This window comes from Chelon labrosus (genome assembly GCF_963514085.1).
Source record: "Chelon labrosus genome assembly, chromosome: 10".
Taxonomy (NCBI): Eukaryota; Metazoa; Chordata; class Actinopteri; order Mugiliformes; family Mugilidae; genus Chelon; species Chelon labrosus.
In genome coordinates this window covers 11,876,026-11,897,893 of record NC_140360.1, presented here as the reverse complement: position 1 = coordinate 11,897,893, position 21,868 = coordinate 11,876,026, and the positions used below count along the sequence as shown (strand labels likewise).

Sequence of the window (21,868 nt, the reverse complement as noted above, 5' to 3'; positions counted from 1 at the left end):
AGGACTTTAGTGCTTTAATTCCATTCTACTTTATATTTTGACTTTTAAAAGGGAAACATTATTAAACTGACTGTTTAATATTCATATTCTTTTATATAATTTGTATGAAATTAGCTTATTATACCATCACCACAGTGAGCAACAACTTTAAAACGCTGTCTATATATTAATGTGTCTGTGATGATCACAGATATGTAATATTGGCTCATTTTCCTAAGTAAACAAATACACAAGCATAATATTTCTGGCACAGTAAATCATTTCTGGTAAGTGAATTTGCTGGCAGAACGTACATACTTCTAGTTTTTGCATTACATTTGCAAATGCAAACTTGTGTACATCTTATATAGTGTGGTATATACTTCTGAATAATTCCATGTGTCAACCCAGCTACACAAAGATCAGAATATGTGATTTGAAAATTGCCATCCATTCAAATAAATAGTCAAACACAAGAAAACTAACCAGTAAAGTCCTGTGTACATCAGGAATTTTACATCATAATCCAGATGTTTACATGGGAGTATATATCTGGATTATGATGGGAGATGGCAAATGTACAAAATGCTGCATTTTCTAAGTTCTTTCTTATCTTATAACTTCCAATTTATACAAAGCAAAACAAGAACTGATGCAACCAAACCTGCATTTGCACATTACTTTATACCGTACGTGAAACTGGTTATTAACTTCCCCATTATTTATCTGAGTTTAGACTTTAGTCTTGGTATACTGCCCGAGGCTGTAAGCAAGCGAAAACATAAGTCAAGAGTGAAGAATGGACTTTACTCCCTGCTGCCTTTGCAAATCCAGTCAAAGCAGTTCTTAGAAGGCCGCAGGCTTTTAGTTATAGCCTCAGTGTTTCTTGGAAAAACTTTAAAAGAAAACTGAAGGACACACTGTAATTCTCCAATTTCCAAAAATTAATTCTTTTTTAAAAATTAAAAGTAAATGAAAGGACTAATTTCAAACCGCATCCACAGCAAATGGTGAACTCTAATTCTTCGGTATATAGATTTTAGGAAGTAGTAGAATAAGTAGCGCAACAACTGATATTTCTTCATAAAGCTGATCCGATAAGTCATGATGATGCAGCTCTTTGTAATTATTCATTTAGTTAATCTTCTTCTTATTATTTACCTGGAAACTGTGAAGTTTAACTTCGAAATTACAGGATATTTTTATTCTTTTACTGACACTATTTACTGGCCACCTTTGTCTTTTATTGACAGTTAATAGCAGGGAGGCAGACAGGAAACGTAGGGAGTGTGAGGTGATGACAAATGCTTTAAAAGCTTCATCATACATAGGCCAACGTGTAAACAAAGGAAAATACGTTATATGAAGTATTTTAAAGTAATTATTACGTCCATTAGATGGCATGAAATGCATTAGCGGAGTTCAGTATCCCGGCGTTCGTACTAACGGATAATAGTGCAAATCAGATCTTGAAAAGGCATCAACCTGAACTCGTTCCCTCTGAATCATCACCAGTTTGACGTGCATGCATCTCGTTTTTATATAGAACCTACAGTGAATGTCCGACACAAACCCAAACATAACTTTTTATTCAAGTATTAAAATGTAAAGCACATTTCTTAATATCAACAAAGTACGAATCAACACAATTAGAAAAGCAAAACTCAAACGTTTTCCTTGACAATCAATTTGGAGCATGTGTACTCTCTCCGACTATCAGGCTTCTCCTGGCTTCTCCTCAACCATGTAATGCATAGAAATGTTTGCACAGTAGCTTTAGTAAACTACAATCTTGTGTCCCAAAAAATATATCAGTTGGTCCCTTAACTAAAATACAAAGGACATGGAAACATAACTATTGGATGTGTGGATTAAGACCAGCCACTAGCCAAGCACATTCACACATAAGGATTTATCAGTGGGTTCTCTGGGGTTTTCAGCATTTGTCCTACATGGATGTTTGTGAGGGAGAGGCAAATTGTAACAGCACATCAGAAAACATGTTTTTATGATCCGTGTAGCATTTGTACTAAAAGCCATATGGCGGAGCTACAAACATAATGCTGTTGATCTGTCAAATAACACCAAAATAAGCCCAAACTTCTCACCATTCATCGGAAACAACATGCTTAATTTTTTTTCTTTTTTTTTTTATCAAAAGTGAATATAAGAAAGGCACAACAAAATGAGATCATTATCCCACCCTAAATCAGATCAATTGTTCCCGCAAGACATTTTATTTTTTCACCGTCTCTATTGTGGATTTTCTATTTCGATAAACTAAATTTACAACTCATTTTAAATGAGGAGATAAGCAGGCAAGTCTCCCAGTCTGACAGGGGACAGAAGCATAGATATTTAAAGAGCTTTTGTGCCTTTGATTTGGTTTAAGTGGTCTATATGCCCTTCATGTTTGACATCGTCATAAATCTGGTTATCAGAGGAGCACATTACTTACATCTGAGGTAATGGGCTTAACTCCTGGGAGACATCTTGAAATAACAGGAGTGACCAACGGGAGGAAAAAACAGTGGGAAGTCCTAATGTATGTTAAAGAAAAAAGTGCTGCAATGAGACATCGTTTGACATTCTTTCTATTTAAGTAAAAAGAGGACGAGGTGGCGAAGGTCACGCACAAATGTTCTAAGCGATTGACATCAACTTGAAGCCAGCGAGCTAATAGCTGATGGCTGCACAAACCTGTTTGCCCCGGGCACTCTTTACAGAGAGGAAGCAAAAAAAAAAAACATCACTCCTACTTTACTGGAAAAAACAGACTCCCATACCAAAGTGCCTGTGAGTGCTTTAGATTGCAGTAACTTCAGAAAATTAATTCTGTTTATAGAAGCAGTGCTATTCTGCCATATGTACTGAGTACTGCTCATAAAACAGGTAATTAGTAACAATGAAATCTTACTCAAACATTTCTGGGGGATGTAACCAAGGATATGTGCTTGTAAGAAATAAAGAAGCCCCCCCAGAGCAGAAACAAACATTAATAGAACATAAACTGCCTTCATAACATTAAACCTAGATTTCCTAAATAATATATGAGTACCGTGAATTCCAACATGCCACAATGCTCTAAATAAGTGGATCCGATATCAGTCCTATTGCCACCAGTGACAGTTAAGAGGATACAAGAATGCACCGCACTCAAAGTGTTGTCCTCCACATGTAGCACTGGGATAACTCTTGACGAAAATGGAATAAGAAATAAACAAAAAAAAAAAGCTGAGGAACAACTGGTGGAGTGATATGGGCTCTGCTGCAGCATTAGATGCCTATCTGCTGAGGTCTTCAGTCATCTTAAAAGGGACGGGCAGTCTCAGAGCACAACCTGGAGCTGAGTCATGTCCACTGCAAGGACACTCGGAAAAGTCCTACAAAGTCCTGGAAGAAATCGGTCGCGTTCGTGCCGTCAGTCCGCCGTGATGCCTTTCTCTCTGAGCTCCTCTGTCACTCGCACCAAGTAAGTGGGGTCTGGGTAGGCAAAACTGCAAGAAGAAACAGAAATCCATCACTGCACCTGTACGAGCGCAGGCAGCGGTAGTGCCATTTAGCCAAGGACATCAACTGATAGCATTTGCTTGTCAGGAACGCGGATTAGATCTGTCAGTCATTACCGAGCACTTTTCTCAGCGTCCACATCTCGTAGCAGAGTTGTACTGCGGGGTATTACACAATCACGTCTCACAAGGCATTGAAAAAAAAAAAAAAAAGGCAGTACATACCAGCGCGGCCCACCCCATATTGAGGTCTTGTGGTGAATGTCATTCCAGGTGATGACGTTTTGCATGCCCGTAGTCATGGAGGTACCGATGGTAAAGATAAGGCGCTGTTCGAAGGCCCGGCGCAGCAGGCCCAGCACACGGTTCCCCTCGGGGCTGTCAGGGAGGTAGGCCACACGGTCTGTTCCTGGGTACCGAACACCCGGGTTGGGATGTTCTGGCTGTTAGTAACATTAATAGGATAATAAAACAGGATCAGTTTATGTGGGCATAAATAGCGTTAAAACTGCAATGATTGTGTTGCCGCCGTCACGTTTAGATTTTTCAGCGCAGTATGTAAACGTATTTGTAAGCAGTCAGTTCATCATTAATTTTGTTTTAGGATACGTCTGTACAAACTGCACCTTCTTTAATTCAAGACAGATTTCAGGAGAAAATAAACACAACCTTGAAACTTGAGGTCAAGAACAAATATAGCTCACACCTGCCCGCAGTCTATCCCGTGGGAGGAGGAACTCGACTAATTTTACTCCAAAGGGTCAGTTTATTTGTCAGGGGAAGCACGACTATAACAACTGCTCAAATTAGCTTCTGTGGGGAGGAGGTTTCTCAAGTCTGGGAAGCAAAACATTAATGATGTCATCACATTTTATCTCCGCTTTAACTGCACGGTAACATAAAGTCTGCATACAGACTGGTGTCACTGGGTTTGGCAAGCCCCTTTTGCTCTATTAAGAGTCTTAAAAAAGCCCCTACCATTGGTTTCGTAAAAGTAAACAGGATGCTGCACATTTAGTGTTTGCCCTATAAAATGGGAGAAAATGTCACTGAAGCCGGAAACACTGAGACACTGGTAAAGGTCTCTTAAAAAGCACCAGGATAACATCTTGCTATCTTAACAGCCCAATACTTAATTTTTATCATATTGATGTGAGCTTAGGCCTAGTGGTTAGGGGAAGCAGCCTCGGGACCATAAGGTTTGTCCATGGCTGAAGTGCATTGAGGAAACACCTAACCCCTATACTGCCTAACCCCTACTAGCTGCTCGTATTTACAAATGCAGGCCTGTTTTGTAGCTTTTTAACATTAACATTAAACAACATTTTTTAGTTTTTAACTGAAGAGGAGCCGGACTCAGATCCTGGATTTGAGGTTGTACTTTTGATACTGACATTGATGTATTTCCCTCAGGAAACTGGCAATTAAGTGTTGGAGGTAACACCAAAGAAAGTGTTAATCAGCTAAATAGACAGAAGCCAGGGGTCAAGTGGAGTCCCCAGTCACACTATAGAAGTAGATTATATGCAGATTCTATCCCCTAAACGTACAATATTTTAATGGTCTGCATTCACACTCATAGCCTCCATCTGAACCACGTGCAGTCTACTCACCGCCTGCAGGCCAGGAGGGAAGCTGTAGATGATGCAGATACACCCATAGCCTTCATGGCCAGGAAGCTCCAGATCAGGATCTCTCTCTACAATCATTGAACCATTGGCAGGCTGGTTCCCAATCAGCTGGCCATACACTAGCCGACATACAGGACATGCTTTCTTCACCTTAAAGGCCTGATCCAGGCAAGAGCGACAGAAGGAATGGCCACATTTCTCCAAGGTAGTCTTCTCCACTATGTCTCCCATGCAGATTGAACACGTGTTATTGTCCTCTCCCTCGCTTTGGGACGCCAGGTTGGAGTCCATGTCCTTCCTCTGGGCGGCCTCGTGGAGCATGGCGCAGGCCTCCTCATCGGCAGGCTTCCTGAACCTCTGCTGCTGTCTCTGCGAGCGCCGAGGCTGAGGAGGTGGAGGCTGAAGCCGGCTCCCCTCTCCGTTGGGCTCCAGGACTCCCACACAGGGCAGCAGAGCCCTCTTCCTCTTGGATCCCCCCTCCTGTTTGCTCATTTCTTTGCGGGCACAACGGCATAAGTCAATGAAGGCCTTTCGCGTCTCGCTGGAGATGGGTCCATCCATCACCCCAGCTCCAGCGCTCCTGGAGCCTTCCACCGGCTGCAGCCGCACGGCACAGCAGCCCCCCCTCTCTCCTCGCCTAATGATACCAGCGCTCATCCCCTGCTTGTGCTGGAAGTCAATGAGCCAGGGCCGCCCAGCTGCAGCCAGGTAATCCCACACCGCCTGTGAAACCAGCACCTCATCACTGCCCTGGCCAGCACGCACACTCATCTCATCAGAGGAAACTGCACAGAGGGGCACACAAAAGTCATCAGTGTTTGAACAGGCATCCAAACAAACATCATTTGCAGTTGAACGTGTGTGACTGAATATAAATCTAGTTTTAACAAGTTGCCCTTTGAGGCGATGAACAAACCTTTATTGCAATTTTAAAATTCAAGCATGTGGAACCATTCCATTTCTGCTCAGACATGGCTACCAGAGTACTGTTTTGTTTCTGCTGGCTTTCTGTAACATCGCAAATCTGACAAGTGCATTGATCATTTCTGCAGATTATCAAAGCATGACAAAGTAAAACGTGTCTACACTGGCTTCTATGTGCAGCTGCGGCAGCATGTCCAGGAAATACACAACAGGCAGTATCGCGGCATCGCTGAGGACGTTATCAGCTGTTCAGAAATTCAGACTGTAAACAAAGGAAACTAAACCCTCGTCCTGCGCGCAAAACGCGAATGCCCAGTGACAGCTACATGCAAACACAAGAGTGACACTTGTTTCGAGTGAAGGCTTACCTTGTGATCCCATAAATTCCTTCAATAGCGAAAAGAGCGTCCTGTTGAACAGAAAAAGAGAGGAAGAAAGGCTGAAGGAGCGGAACAAACGTTATCTCAGCTGCTCGCCGACATTTAGACTGAGCCATTCTCCGATGCAGCGAAGGAAGGGACATTCAGGGATTTGGCGACATTAGCTTAGCCTTCGGTACATTTGTCGTCAACGTTTAAGCGATACAGTGTTGATTACTGGGATAGGCTACCTCACCCTTTGCCGTAGCTCGTCGCTGTCTGTCGGGAATCTGTGCCTGGATTAAAGCGCACTGAGCTCCATCGGAGGAGGCCTCTATTTCTGACGTGCTGCTGCAGTTTATCCGCGGATAATTAGTCTCTTGTAGTCAGGACATGGTATCCAAACGTATCCCCGGCTCATATCTGTGTAGGTTTTAAACAGATCTCCCCTGGCCCTGGTAAACGCCATCCAAACCCTGCACCTCCACCTCCTCCTCCTCCTCCTACTGCTCAGTCTCTCCCGTGATCGCTTTCCTCGTACGTCCTTGGGCTAGGCGTAACGCAGAGTAAACAACAATTGTAGTCAGTCTTCTTATCTAGCCGTGTGACTGCTGTCTCCTCTCTGATAATCTGCCCCTTCGCTTCATTTCGCCTCCAAACCGCGTCTTTTCTGACGGCTGGACGGGAGCGAACACAGCCGTCAATAAGTGGACTTAAACCTTCCTGCAAAATGTGAGCAGGAAGTTCGTCACTGAGCTGACATGATTAGCTGATGATGGTTTGTGTGTATGTGTGTGTGTGTTGTTGTGAATCATACTTTTGTCGTGATCAATGCCAACAAAAACAATAGTGGAGCCTACACGCCGTCCAAAGAATACACTAAACTGACAGTAGGATGTTGACACTTTGACAGCCTTTGAGTATAAGAGCGTCTTTAAGGCGATGTTATAAATTATTTTAAGATGTTGCAAATTATCAGTCAAACTGTGCATGTGTACACAAATGTAGATACTGCACATACTGATCTTAAACTAGTATGCAAATACAACAAGTATTGCACGTGTACTTCATATATCAAAAAATAGTTCAAATATTGTGCACATGACACCACAAATGCCACAAATAGGGCATCAGTATCCAAAAAAATAACAGCTGTTGCACATTTAAAAATACAAATACCACAAATATTGCACCATATATATACACAAATACTGCACATTTGTATGTACATATGCCACAAATGTTGCACACGTATACCAATTCCACAAATAGCACCGATTTATATATCACAAATATTGCATATTTATATATACATGTACCACATGTCCAAATAAAACTTTACAGATATTGTGCACGGTATATTAGGCATATCTCATCTCAATCATTTTAAAATAATAATACAATAACAGTATATGTTTGCCATATCCCTTGGTACCATTCACGTTCAAAGTTCTTGGTGCTCTCAGTCCTAAAATCTAATCTAAGCAATCACAAGTTGGAAACTTTGCTCCTGTATGATAAGAATGCTGCATTTAATGGGACATTTAATCAATCAGTAGTGTCTACTCTATTTTGGCATAATTTTAAGGAACAAATCCTGGAAGAAATCAGGTTGAAGCAACTCCGTTTATGTGAACTTTTCAAATAAAATAAACACAGGCTTGTCCCTGACAATCCGGTCTCTAGTACTCAGGTTGTAGTCTCAAGTGCTTAAAGGGGAATTACCGTTTTTTTCAACCTGGACCTTATTTCTGGCATAAAATACGATCGTTTACTCACCCATATAACTTTGGTGTCATTTGGAGTCGTTCGGGAGATATTTAGATCCGCGTATAGTGGAAGTGACTGGGGCACGAAACGCAGCCTCTAAATAACGCATTATGTGCCGCGAAACTCATTAATTTCACCAATATTTTGCTATAATATGCTAGTGCTATTCCCTGTTGAGTCCGGTGTAACTTGTTATCATCATCATCATCCAAAATGAAAAACGTTGTGGACAAAAAGCCATCTACAACTAGAACAAAATTTAACAGCAAGGCTTTTACTGGGATTGTGGTGTAATCTGTTTCCTCTTCTATTTTGGTTTTTGGTAATATTCAAAATTTGCTGATGGGACAGTTGGCAACGGTTGTCAGGGGCCATAGGCATTGGAACAACTTGTTTCAGCAGCTTATTTCACCAACATTGTCCAATATATTTCACATTACTCCTCAAAAGACATTTGATTAAGTAGTTTATTTATTTTAATTCAATGAATACCTGACATCCGACTTTTGTCTGTTGATGTTTACTACCTGAAGGTATTAACTCATCGGGACATAACATTTAGACTGAGACTTACTAAGGTGTTTGGGTCATTGTCAGATTTGAGCAACAGACATTTAAGCCTTCTTGGAATCACTCCACTGAAACTGAATCAGTGACTATTCTATAGTCACATCCATCTAAAGCTCCCATGGCTGCAGGCATAGTGTCCATCGGATTGTTTTGGATCAGTTCTCGGATTTGTGCCTGGCATCTGGACAGTCTTGCATATTAAACCTTGTAAAGAGTTTTAATCCTCACAGTAATCATGTTAATGTTTTCTTGTTGGGAATTAACGGAGACAATGCAAGCGAAACCTTATTGCTCTGAGGAATTCATGTATGTACATTTCAGATTACATTTGACAGAATTTATAAACCATTATGAGCATTTGGTGAAAACCCTTTTAGACTATCTGCATTGTCCAAAGATGTATGTAGACATTATGTGCATCGTTGAACCAGAAAAGAATTTAATCCAGTCTTTTCTTTTGTTTACATTTATGCTGTCTGCAACACAGCTATACTTTCAGCAGTATATGTGTCAGACTCTGTAAAAGGCATCATTACTATCAGGGCAGTAGGCAAAATATAATCAACTGGACCACACCAATGGAGGTAATTAGGTTTAAAGATCACAATAATGCATCGAAATTGTAGCTTACTGTCTGCCAGAGAGACTAGTAGAAAAGACTCACAGAAAACTATTGTTAATGCCCTGCTCAAATCACAGTGCAGCTGCAGAAAGCTCCTGGAGGTAATTTCAGATTTCACTGGTTCATTCCTTTAATAATTCATGAGATTAGTTCACTGAAAAGCTCCTGACTTTGATGTGGAATAGTCTGAGGAAATGAGCACATACATACCGTGTATGTCTTCTGAGAAATGTACCATTATAATGTTGATAATGTTGGATGAAGAAAGTGAAATAATAAATATAAAAGTGTGTAGAGCACTTAATTGAGTTCAGTTACGTAGGATTTTATAATACCCAAAGGTGAAAGCAACTGAAATAATATGGTAATTGAATAAATCCACAAGACTGAGCCTTATACTACGTATTGTCCAATAAGTGATGGTAAAGCATAGCTTGTCTTTTGCTCTTCATCTCCCCTCTTCCTTAAAACAGACTGGGAGTTATACAGTGTACTGGTCAACATTGGTTTTCACTGCCCTCATAAGGTCTGAGACTCCTTTAGAGCGGGTCAACATCCAGCACAAGCTGATAAAAGTTGTAGACAAAGGATTTTTGTGACTGACTCACTCATCTTGACTGCTGCCAAGCCTCATACTGGTAATTCTGCCTCTCAGCCTGTCTCCTCTCATGTCCAAGTCCAACTGCTTGAATCATCTCCCAAAATTACGTCGGCTAGAGCCTTCACCATTGGCCTAAAGTCAACTGTCTGTTTTCATGGGATTTGCTGCTGCCTTGGTACTTTGGTCCACACAAAGAAAACCACTTGAAGTCAAACACCGTAGCAGCAGGTGCATCTGATAAACCTCGTTCCTACGGGGACATAATCTGATGAAGTTCACTTTGATTTTAAAGCCAATAGCAATGCCAGAGAGGCATCTGTTGATAAGCAGGCAGAGAGGCAAGCTGTGAAGGGAGATGCTTTGGCTTCCACCACTGCATATGTGCTCATCTCTGTTGAAAAAATAACCACAAGCCAACATCCTGTGCAATCCGGTTTCATCATCTCCAAGCACAGAAGTGCTCTCAGTCTTACACTGTGTCCAGGAGATTGTCAACTCATTTTCTAACAGTCAGCAATTTTTTCTTGGTGACCTTTTGTAATTCATATAAAATACTGTTGTCTCATATGTCCTCCTTGATCTTAGAGTTATTTATGCTTCCCTTGAACACGGTCACTGTTATGGTGGATCACAAATGGGGGCCTTCATAAATGTGGGTAGGCTAATTGGAAGGTTTTAAATTTTTACTTGTAGCCTTATTATTCCAACAAATTGTACATTTCTGTAAAGAAGATACACATCCATGTGAGGTGAAAAGAAAAAGTCACTGTCAAATATCCTTCTGAGTAAACTGACACAAACTCAATATGGGTGATTAGGACAGCGTCACAATCTTCTCTCTATTTTATCATTGCTTTAGGCCAGTATACACACACTTATTGCACAGTATAATTCTTATTTTCACATAATTCCACATGCACAATTTCACATATACAATATAAACTCATATCAAGGCTAAAGTGTTAAGTTTGGCTAGGTTTGTGTACTATGGTTAACTAGCTGTTTTTGCAACTGGCTATTGATTGATTTTACTGGATATATAAAAAACAAAAAACTGTCGCAATCTCCCAAAAATCATTCTAAATAAAAGCAACCTAATTCCAAAAATAGACAGATTTATATAAACATATTTTATAGTGATTTTATGCATCTTCATGTTTCCATCAAAGGTTTGTGCAATGGCCAGCTGTGACATTTATAACTATGATGAAAACAAGCTGAAGCTTCTCTTATTTGTCTTCCTCTTCCAGCAGACCATTGTTTCATGAGTGGGATCTGCAGAATATTCTGCACAACCTGATCTACAATTTAGTAAATAAGATTTCACATTTTTATTGAAATATTTTATTTATTGATCTTGAAAACACATTTTGCATGTGGTAATTTATGTATGCTGGTGAGTAGCGCTCATAAATATTTAACTAAAATCCACAGGATTTAGAGAGTTCTTTTAAAGTTTAATTTTTTCCATGTCACCTTTACATTTATAGTTACATACTAGTTAAGTTACCAATCAAAGTTTTACATGCAAAACATACACATGTCTCCCTTCTGATTGTGTCCTGTGGTGTCTGGCAACAGAATGTTGTTAGTGGGGGACTTTGGGTCCTATGGGTTGAGAAGAGGGGGGCCTCTGTGGATCAGGCTTGTTCCAGTGCATCCTATGGATACTTGATTAGTTTGGGAACTAGAGAATTTGGAGGCCAGGTCAACACCTTGTGCTGTTTTACATGTTTATTTGAGTTGTTCCTAAACTGTTTTTGTATGTGTGCCTGTGTCAGGCTGCATCCTGCTTGGGATGGCTGCTGCCATCAAGGAGTGTTTTTGTCTTGTAGTGGGGGTGTCTGGTCTGGTCTAGGCGGGTGGTACATGTCTAAGTAACATCCCCATGAATACCAGGTCCAAAAGTTTCCCAGCAGAACATTGCACTGTCACAAGATGGTCAATGTTATTTACTTCTCCTGTCAGTGGTGCCCAAGAGGTGCCCACTTGAAAACCCCAATGACATGCTGCATACTGCTGTTGTTTAGGCCAGGTTCCTGATGTTTCTGATGTTGCTTGGTAGCTATGGTTACCTGCTGAGCGGGCCGTACAAGCCAGCAGCGTTAGGTTAGCTTATATTTCACAAGGTTCGAATTATCCTCTGCTGCTCTGTGGGCCTACAAGCCAGCAGCATTTACTTAGTTCATTTAGATTGTAGGCTAAGCTAGCCAGCAGCATTTGGTTAGCGTATATTTCACAAGGTTTGAGTTAGCGTCTGCTGCTGAGCGGGCCATACAAACCAGCAGCATTTACTTATTTGTTTAGATTGTAGGTTAAGCGTCATATATGACTGTAGGTTTGTTAGGGTTTCTCAGTTGGACAGGGCCTCTAAATGTGTTTTGCCTGGGATTTTGGCACAAGTGATTGTAACATCTAATCCTGTGTATTAATGAATTGTGGCTGATCGGTGTATGTTACACTATATAAAATAAGAAATCATCCTAATTGAACATAAATAATAAATTTAAAAAAAAAAAAAAACAGATCCGGATACATTACAGCTATAACGTTATAATTTTAGGATTCAGTGCATTGTTTTCATGATCAGTACAGTGTGATTGTAGGGGGACTGGTGGTGGAGCTCTTGAGCCGCCCTGGAACACTGAGCACAGTCCGTTCTAGAATCCTCTCGTGTGGCTTCGGTGTGCGGAACACAGTGCCCACTCCCTAAACAGGCGGGTAAAACAGTTCACGAGAGAACAGCGAAAACACGCGATGTTTGGAGAGACACCAGCGCTACTGTTGTAAAGCGTAGAGAGTTAACTGTTTAGGTCTCAGTCATCTTTTTTTTTTTGCCGGGCACTACTGCTAGGTAAATCTTATTACCTATATCGTGGGCCGACGAAGGAGTTTAGTTGCTATAACAGTGAAAATGTAAGTTTTGGTTTTACTGTGTAGTCGTTAACGCTCGTAGCTACCTACCTACAAGTCCTGCTAGTGTGGTAGAATGCGGATCAACACGCTAACATTAGCCAACGGAGCTAGCACACGAGTTAGCGTCAACGGTTCAGCCGTACTTAACGTTACGCTACTGTCAAGACTAAAAGGCGCCGCGCACCGTTAAGTCAGCCGTCGTATAACTTTCCAACATCAAAATATAAATTGGCAGCATCGTGTCACAAAGTCCTAACGTTACTTAGCTTTGTTTACGTGCCTCACGTCACGTCGGCTAGCGTTAGCTAGCAGGCTAATGTCAACCAACATGACATGGGTAGTGTTAGCGCTGGGAAAAAGCATGGTGTCATGCTCGGAAGATCTCACTTTATGCTAGCGTAAGCTAACCTCATACTTGTCCGTGCAGTTAAAATTATATTTTCCCTTAATATGCTTCACATCTAAATAACTATAGCTTACTGTTAAAGTAGTATTGCTCCACTCTGTTTCAATATAATGGCTTAATGTTTGCTCCAAAGTGTGTACTATCTGTTTTGTTGGCGTGCGTGCTGTTTTTATCTGTACGTTTTTGTCAGAGAAACTATCATCGCATTTAGGAAACTAGATGATGGATACTTGAGAGGCGTTCATGCTATGAATAAATAAATGAATGAATGAACATGACGCCGACAACATGACGCAAACATGACCTCAAATGTACTGCGACCTAAACACGTGGGCCGCCAGAGCAGAATAACCGCCCCAACGGTAACAAGCAGTACAGGCGTGAACCACTAGACTGAAGCATGCATTACATTGTGTTGTCGTAATGTCACTTATGTCTCGTTTCTTTTCTGTCATTAGGCAGCCGGCAACAGCTAAGTGGTATGACAGACGAGATTCTGTTTTTGTAGATTTCTGCGTGGAGGACAGTAAAGATGTCCAAGTACAGTTTGACAAGTCAAAATTTGTTTTCAGGTAGGTTGCATCAATAGCACTTTAAATTAGATTTTTGCTCTCACACACACAATGTCCCAAATACATTTTAAGGAAAAGAAGTTTTCTGTAACTGGGCCTCAGTTCTGTGGTATAGCGTGTCAACAGAATTATAAAAAACCACTGACCTCTTCCTGTTTCATCTTATAGCTGTGTTAGCGGTACAGATAATATCAAACACCAGAATACAGTGGAGCTTTTCGGGGAGATAGACCCCAAAGTAAGTTTGTACCCTGCAGACGTAGTTGCAGTTTTACTGTGCATCTCGTTCCTCCAGATATTAAGTTTGCTCTGTAACACACAGGAATCCAAACACAGGCGCACTGACAGGTCTGTGTTGTGCTGTTTACGAAAAGCAGAGGTTGGGAAGTCATGGCCCCGCCTTACCAAAGAGAAGACGAAGGTAAGTTTCATTCATAATAATAAAAAAATATATATACATTAGAAAATACTGGCAATATAATCACCATCAATCTGAAAATATATCTCTGAAAGCGCTTAGCTCATTTTTAGATGTAAGAATAGCGATAATAATGATATAGCACACCACCTAGCTTAACTGCTACGTAAATATCGCCATTAAAAAAAAAACGTTTGACCGTTGCCTTATTGAGACACTTGAATCAATCTTTTCTTAGTGCAACTGGCTGAGTGTGGATTTCAATAATTGGAAAGACTGGGAAGATGACTCGGATGAGGACTTGTCAAGTTTCGACAAATTCTCAGAGGTGAGCCTGTAGAACGTACACAGTGCTTAATGTAGTGGCAAGTTCAGATGTACTGACATGTTGATCGTTTCCTGTGTATTTCTGCAGATGATGAACAGCATGGGTGGGGATGATCTACCTGATTTAGATGGGGCAGAGGAGGAGGTATGGTTTAAAGAAATGATTTTCTGTTTCATATCCTTTATCATTGTCCAGACAGCCCTTTTGTTTGGTTGTATTCATTTGAAATGTAGGTAAAATAAGTAAAGTATGAAGATTCACAATTTTTGATTTTGATTTGTTTGGCAGCGTGATTCTGCAGACAGCGACGACGAAAGTAAGTGCTGTTCTTGTAATTTGTAATCCATAGTCGCTTACTAGGCCAAAGGAGACATTAGTCATAATGCTTAGCAGTGCAACGTGGATAAAGGGGGATGACTAAATCTGGAATCACTTGAATATGCAATAAAATATGTGGGGGAAAGGTTATATCTCTGTTAACATGATGCTAAAAGTTTTAATTACTTGAAGTAAAATATATTTTATTAAGTCAAACATTTTAATTAAGTAATGGCTAATAGTTGGTAGATCACAATGGCTATATGTTGATATTAGTTTAGATATGGCTATCCTTTATTCAGTAATCATCATTCATTTTGATGCTTCGTGCTGATGATAGCTGTTCAAACACAATCACATGGTCTCATCTTGTTGTGTTTTTGTTTTTTTTCTTTTCTTTACAGAAATGCCCGACCTTGAGTAGACACAAAAAGGATGCCACCTCAGTAGTTATCAAAGCAAGTTCTATGTCGGTTGAAGAGAGAGACTAGAAAAGAGTTGGCAGCCATGTTGGAGAAGAACCTAATCTCTCTACGCAGTTTCCAAAGCGCAACCCCCTCGTGGGAACGACAAGGAGTCACTGTTGGATACAGACATGCACAGAGATCCATAGCGACATACAGTGCTGTGCTTTGCTGTTTTGTTCTGCATGGACAATTCTGTTCAAATGAAAATGTTATTGTTCATTGACTTTAATGACTGTAATGGGATGTGCTGACGTCTTACACAATTTCTTTTGTTTTTTTGCGATGTCAGGTTATGTATTGAATGTTGTGATTTCTAATGAAAAAAAACTCAAAATGCCTATTTTCAAAAAAGTAGATTTTTTTAATGACAGATTTTCCCCTTTAATGTTTGTATGTAAATTGCACTTATTTTGTTTGTTAATTTAAAAAAGCAGGAGTTCTGCTTGAAATGGGTTTTCCAATGTATGCCAACATTTGCAGATATTTAACAGTAATTTTATTTTTTTGTTGTTTTTTTTTTAAAAACACATTTCAGCATTTAAAATAAACGTACGCTTGTGCAACTTGCAGCTTATGTTGAGATTACCGCAGTGGAGTGATACAATCTTTGCATATAGTCGTGCCCCTTTGCAAAGGTGCGTTTGTTTCTCTATGCCAGTATACAAAACATAACACATTGTAGCAGGCACAAAGATGATTTTTCTTCCATATGCATACTGAGGTGATGGCAGAAATCCTATGTCTACCAAGAGCTACCCAAATAGTTAAAAATAATAACACAGGTTATAAATGTTTATCACAGACACCAGAAATATCCTTTGGACGCTTGTGTGTTTGATTTGACACGTGTTGAACACTTTTGTGTTTGTCTTACGCTGTTTGAGTTTGGATATACATTTCTAATAAACTTAAACATTTAAAAAAAAATAAAAATGCTGTCACTAATGTTCTCCTGCCTATACTGTACTGAACACAAAGATGACAAAGTGATTAAGATGAAGCAAATACGAGGCTGCTACAGTGGTTGTTCAAACCACATCACATTTCACAATGTAATACTTGCTGTGAATTAATAGTAGCATCAATTTCATACTGAAATGAAAGGAGAACTTATCCTGAGCTTCACAGTGCATATTTGCACACAACTGTGGCGTTGGTCTCTAATTTTAGAATGAGGCACATCAAGCAGAGTCCCGCTGACTACCAGTATTGAGAGGAGGAACAACTTCAGCAGTAGCAGCTCTTCAGAAGTACGTATGGGCATGAGAGAAGAGAACTGAAACAAAATGAATCTGTCCTTTAACCGGTCTCCATGAACACAGTGCTGCATGCTGTCCAGTTCTCTCTGCGTGGGGGATCTCAGGGGTTTCCCATTTCTGTTCTTTTGCGCAGACTTCCAAAAAGGGGAAGAGAAGCCTGAAATTCCCTGATGATGCGAAGTTACAGTGTAAATTATTTGTGATTTTGCGGTTTCACTTTCCAAAACGTGGCAACTCGAGCGTGAAAACTTTCCATGCAGTCATAAAAGTTGTCTCATTATATGATGCTCGCCTCTTATTAAAATGCACAGATGCTTTTATGGAGCATACTGAAGTATCTGCAGTAAAAATCCTTAAAATGAAAGTGTTATGTAATTGGATTATTTGAAGGAAGCTGACCCTCTCCAAGTATCTTTTGCAGAGGGTTTGTGTTATCTGTTTATCTCGTCTGTCTTCCATATTCCTACATTCTGCAGTTCACATTTTCACCACGGTGTGGTGAGTGCAGAGCTTCTAATCCAGTGTGAGGTGTTTGGCTGCTGCGTGTTATGCCTGTGTCAGCAGTCTGGACCCAGGGAACAGGAAAACACAGTACAAGCACCTTTTGAGCACCCTGCCCCTATAAAACTAAACTGTGGGCTTAAACCCACAATAGGCGGCTTAGGGAGTCACAAGAAGAGCATAATGCTCGTCACAATAGGGATGCGACAACTGGCAAACGAATGAACTGTCGGGATCGGAGTAAATTTACTCAACTTCTAAAGTTGTTTTCCCCAGGAAAAATCCATCTGTCCTTCAAATGAAACACAGAACTTTAAAAGTGTTACACACTTTGAGACATAAAAGTGTCTGCTGGTCATATTTATGTGTTGTCTTGACAACTGCAAAACAATCCTGGAACACTTACGGCACATGTGTTCAAATATCTATATATATATGAACCCTCTCAGGTCCATGGAAAAGGGAACTTGCAGATTCAACAGTGACAGCAATACAAACAGATCATGGAAACTAGCAGAAACTGTTACTGCCAGCGTTTTGTTTCCATGGATGAAAAGGGGCAAAGCGGTGAGCTCAGCATAATCCTTTCACAGCACTCTGGCCGTCCCCTTCGGCCGCCCTGGTCAGCATGATGCTCGACTGCAGACGCTCAATGCCAGGCCTGCTCTCCCCCCTTCCTCTCCGACCGTGGATTTTCCACCGCTTTATCCGGCCTGAGCCTCCAAAACCGGCCCAGCACGCACAATGTAAAAAGCTCTGCCTAATCAGTTCTGCCGCCACGAACCAAATTTGTACCAATTCAGAGCGCGAGTGGAGAAATTGAGAAACTGCTCGTGCTTCATGGATCACAGATTAGAGGAACAGTACACTGTTGACTGTACATTACATCAAAAAGTTCAATGAATGAACTAACTAATGAATACTAATCATGTGCTCGTAAAAAATGATCTAAATCACTATAAACCAAGCAAAGGTTTACTGCAGGGATACTGTTGGAGGTGCTCCTCTAGTACAACAAGAGCTGTAGCTAAGCCACACCGTTCCCTGACTAATAAGTCCAGACGCAAGTTGGACGTTTTTCTCAGTTCCACTTCAATTAGTTCCTCTAAAATGTGCAACTTGTTGGTCCAGATTCAGTGTAGCAAAGGGAGGGAGGGAGGGAGGTCAAGGCAGAAGAAGGGTTAAATGACTTTGTTTTGATTTGTAGTATTGTATCCCTGACCCCTCCCCTGAGCTGTGCGGCACCGCGGTGGTCCTGGCGTGTTATAAAAAGGCCTCTGAGCTCCCCCTGCTCTGGTAAAGAGGCTGAATGTCTGCAGGACATGCTTAACGTTCGTCTATCCGTGTTCTTTCACTAGCAACCTGCGGGGTTGGCGCATAGATGCACAGAGACGGGCCTACTGCTCCACTCCAGAGCTCTCTATGACAGAAACCAGAAGGCAGAGCAGCAGATTATTCACAATTACATGAGATTTGCATGTTGAACAGCTTATGTGTTGTTGCATCTAGCTTTAGAAAGGCAGTTTCTGTTTGAGGGCAAATTGTTGACCCTTGCTCTGTGTTTTTGGTCTCAAAAAACAGTCCTTACTGTGGAGGGGAAGTCTCTCCTTTTAGTTTGTTAGTTAGTTTTTCAGTTGGCTTTTCATCCCTCCACTGTTTAGAAGCTGCTTTTTGAACTTTTGCCACCATGTGGGAGTTCAGATCCATGTCTTTCTGGCGGGCGGTGTTTGCCGAGTTCTATGGCACCATGTTCTTTGTGTTCTTTGGGCTGGGGGCGGCCCTCCGCTGGACCACCGGGCCCCACAATGTTCTTCATGTCGCCTTTTGCTTCGGGCTGGCGGCCGCCACCTTCATCCAGTCCATCGGCCACATCAGCGGAGGACACATCAACCCAGCCGTTACCTTCGCCTACCTGATTGGCTCTCAGATGTCCGTGTTCCGTGCTTTCTTCTACATCATCGCCCAGTGTCTCGGAGCTCTGGCTGGTGCTGCTGTTCTCTACGGTGTCACACCCAACAATATGAGGGGAAACTTGGCACTGAACACGGTAAGAATACCTGCCAGTCCTGTTTCATATTCACACTGGCTCAGACTGCTATGTTTGGTGTCTATGCATGTCTGGTTTGAATTTATGTGCTCACATCATTAGACTTCTCCTCCTTCTCCTGTCCCAGCTCCAGCCAGGCATCAGCCTGGGCATGGCCACCACAATAGAGGTCTTCCTCACCCTCCAGCTTGTCGTCTGCATCTTTGCCGTGACAGATGAGAGGCGCAATGGACGCCTGGGTTCTGCCGCTCTGGCCATCGGCTTCTCTGTGCTTATGGGGCATCTTCTTGGGGTAAATGACAACTTGGGGTCTAGAAATTTGAAACTTCAATCTAGGTTCATGCACATACATAGCTGTCTACAACTCTCTGTTACTGTCTTTGTTGCTTAGATGTACTACACTGGAGCAGGAATGAACCCAGCAAGGTCCTTTGCCCCGGCTGTCCTGGTCAGGAATTTCGTCAACCACTGGGTGAGATGATTAAATCTGTTGACAGTTTATTTTTTTACTTTAAATTGTTGTAGTAATGGTCAGACTCAACAACACATCTCTGACTTCTCTGGTGATGACAGGTGTACTGGGTGGGGCCTATGATCGGTGGCGCCATGGGAGCCCTGCTGTACGACTTCATGCTGTTCCCTCGCATGCGCGGCCTCTCCGAGAGGCTCGCCACACTGAAGGGCACCCGACCCCCAGAGGCCGAGGGCCAGCAGGAGACCAGGGGAGAGCCCATCGAGCTCAAGACTCAGGCCCTATAAGCCTGGAGCAGAAGATTGGCTTTCTGACCCCCATCCCTCACCTGTGACGCCTCACTCTGCACCCTCAGTTCCTGGTCCATCCTCAGCCCACTCACTGTTTTACTGTTTTTGCATACATACCTCTTCCCCCACCTCCACGCATGCTAACCACACACCCCGAACACCTTCGTTATGCTCGTCCTGCATCCAGAACCGGACCTGCTGAATCACAGCGAAAGGGCGCCCACTGCCCTGACCATCTTTCCTGATGTCACCTCTACCCAGCCTTCGTTCTCCTCTTCCCCCTTGGAGTGCAGGACAAAGATGGAGGGTTAGAAGAAGACTTGCCACTGAAGGAAGCACCCTGTGCCCTGTGGTATGGGGCGTCAGTCACTTCCGGCTGACCAGGTGGCTGTAACTGCTCAGGACAGGGGCCGCTATCTCTATCTTTCCTTGCCTTTCTCTCTCTTTTCTGTCTTTCTGCCTATTTTGTAGTCTGCTAGGAGTGAAGCTACAGTAGAGCAGTGGACTTCTGCATGCTTTTCCATTTTGATCCGGTGTGATCTCGCCCTTTGTTTGTTTTATTTCATGAACTTTGGGTAAATTGCGTGTAGGTAATCGTACCTTGCCAGTATTTATTTGGCTTCGATTTATTTTTTAGTTGTTCGTGTGTTTGTGAAAGAGAGAGCGACAGGAAGAGTGAGAGGGTGTGCATTCACGTCTGCGTGCATGTGTATGCTTGTGTGCTTGTTTTAATAGATGATTTTTTTTTTCACTTTTCAACGCCACAATCCTGTCTGTAACGTGATTTATTTTTTTTTCTTTTCTGATTTTCATGCAAGCTTGTTTTAGGGAAGGATGCTGCCTTTTCCTCGCGCCCTCACTGATACTGCAAAGGTTTAATACACAAGTTCTTTTTAGAGTGGTTACATTTTTATATCAGATGGAAGAAAATAAGATTTGAGATACGTCTTAAGGCCAAATTCAAACAGATCGTGTCTCATTCAGTGAAGTTTGCAAGCATGTTCATATTTATCGTAAAATAAGCCCCCCTCCAAAAAAAAAATAATTATACAGTCTTTTCTGAGCTCAGTGATCAATCAAGTTACAAAATCCATTGCTTTATAAGTGGGAAATATGCAGGGTTTAGCTTTGCCCTCCAAGCTTTCGAGCAGCGCTTACCACAGATTCATGTACAGGTGTGTAACAGTTGGTTTGCTTTTACTTTTGCGTGCCATGCCATGGAGAAAAAGAGAGCAAACCTGACAAGCTGTCATGAGAAACAGGTGTTTTCCACTTGAATTGTGTTGTTTGACACGACTGAAGGGTCTCTGTGCACGAACTCGGGGTTAGAAATGAAAAGAGTGCATGAGGTGTGGTGGCTTCTTGCTGGTGTTGGCTAGCGAACACCTGGGGCCTTCTCTTTTCTGCACGGAGCTCGGCGGCTCTCGGGGGAGCGAGCGAGGCAGTTTCTCCTTCTCCCTCTTTGATATTTTCTGAAGAGAGAAGGTCATCGCGAGGCGTCTGAAATCTTCGGTGTGTTTGTTACGGGGGTGGTAGATGTGCGCCTTTATTTTCATACAGTCTACACAGGAGAGAATGAACTTTGAAGCTGAACTGGCCCGTGTCCCCTCTCTCTTCCATCCCTCCTTCATTCACCCTACCTCCTCCCTTTGTTTACGAGGCAGCCATATTGTTCTGCTCTAATGAGGGGACATCTACAGCTGCTGGGATGGAGGAAAGGGGGCATTTTACTACCAACATGTAAGCCGATTCTCTCTCTGCTTCTTTTTTTTTTTTTTCAGTGTGATTTCCCTGGCAGTGGTTGAGTAGAATTTACATTTTAATGACCTGTTGAAATTAGAATTTGTTTTCTAATGGAAAAGCTTTGTGATGTACAGTGTAAAGTTTCTTTTTCTCTTTTTTTTTTTAA

At 41.8% G+C, this 21,868-nt stretch overlaps 3 protein-coding genes across 7 annotated transcripts; 2 read left to right on the top strand and 1 right to left on the bottom strand.

Annotated features, from left to right (window-relative positions):
* Window positions 1-1,278: 1,278 nt before the first annotated feature.
* Window positions 1,279-9,994, bottom strand: dtx3 (deltex E3 ubiquitin ligase 3). 3 transcript variants are annotated; one of them, XM_084552922.1, is made up of 5 exons: window positions 6,659-7,112; window positions 6,412-6,452; window positions 5,102-5,904; window positions 3,714-3,931; window positions 1,279-3,476 (listed from the first exon to the last, which is right to left on the bottom strand). In XM_084552922.1, the coding sequence occupies exons 2-5, from the start codon at window positions 6,422-6,424 to the stop codon at window positions 3,401-3,403; spliced, it is 1,110 nt and encodes a 369-aa protein (XP_084409048.1). In that variant the 5' UTR covers window positions 6,425-6,452; window positions 6,659-7,112; the 3' UTR covers window positions 1,279-3,400. The 3 variants fall into 3 exon arrangements, with proteins under 3 accessions (XP_084409048.1, XP_084409049.1, XP_084409047.1); XM_084552923.1 differs by lacking the exons at window positions 6,412-6,452; window positions 6,659-7,112 and adding an exon at window positions 9,973-9,994; XM_084552921.1 differs by having other exon boundaries at window positions 6,412-7,112.
* Window positions 7,116-17,215, top strand: ptges3a (prostaglandin E synthase 3a (cytosolic)). 3 transcript variants are annotated; one of them, XM_084552929.1, is made up of 8 exons: window positions 7,116-7,134; window positions 13,746-13,859; window positions 14,028-14,097; window positions 14,182-14,280; window positions 14,516-14,605; window positions 14,693-14,749; window positions 14,894-14,921; window positions 15,328-17,215. In XM_084552929.1, coding segments are annotated over exons 1-8 (480 nt in total). In that variant the 5' UTR covers window positions 7,116-7,132; the 3' UTR covers window positions 15,348-17,215. The 3 variants fall into 3 exon arrangements, with proteins under 3 accessions (XP_084409055.1, XP_084409054.1, XP_084409053.1); XM_084552928.1 differs by lacking the exon at window positions 7,116-7,134 and adding an exon at window positions 12,556-12,881; XM_084552927.1 differs by lacking the exon at window positions 7,116-7,134 and having other exon boundaries at window positions 12,556-13,859.
* Window positions 17,216-18,837: 1,622 nt separating this feature from the next.
* mipa (major intrinsic protein of lens fiber a) lies at window positions 18,838-19,956 on the top strand (the record flags this gene model as incomplete). The annotated part of the gene is made up of 4 exons (XM_084553657.1): window positions 18,838-19,197; window positions 19,325-19,489; window positions 19,589-19,669; window positions 19,771-19,956. 4 exons carry the CDS (start codon window positions 18,838-18,840, stop codon window positions 19,954-19,956), a joined length of 792 nt encoding a protein of 263 aa, XP_084409783.1.
* Between the last annotated feature and the right edge of the window lie 1,912 nt (window positions 19,957-21,868).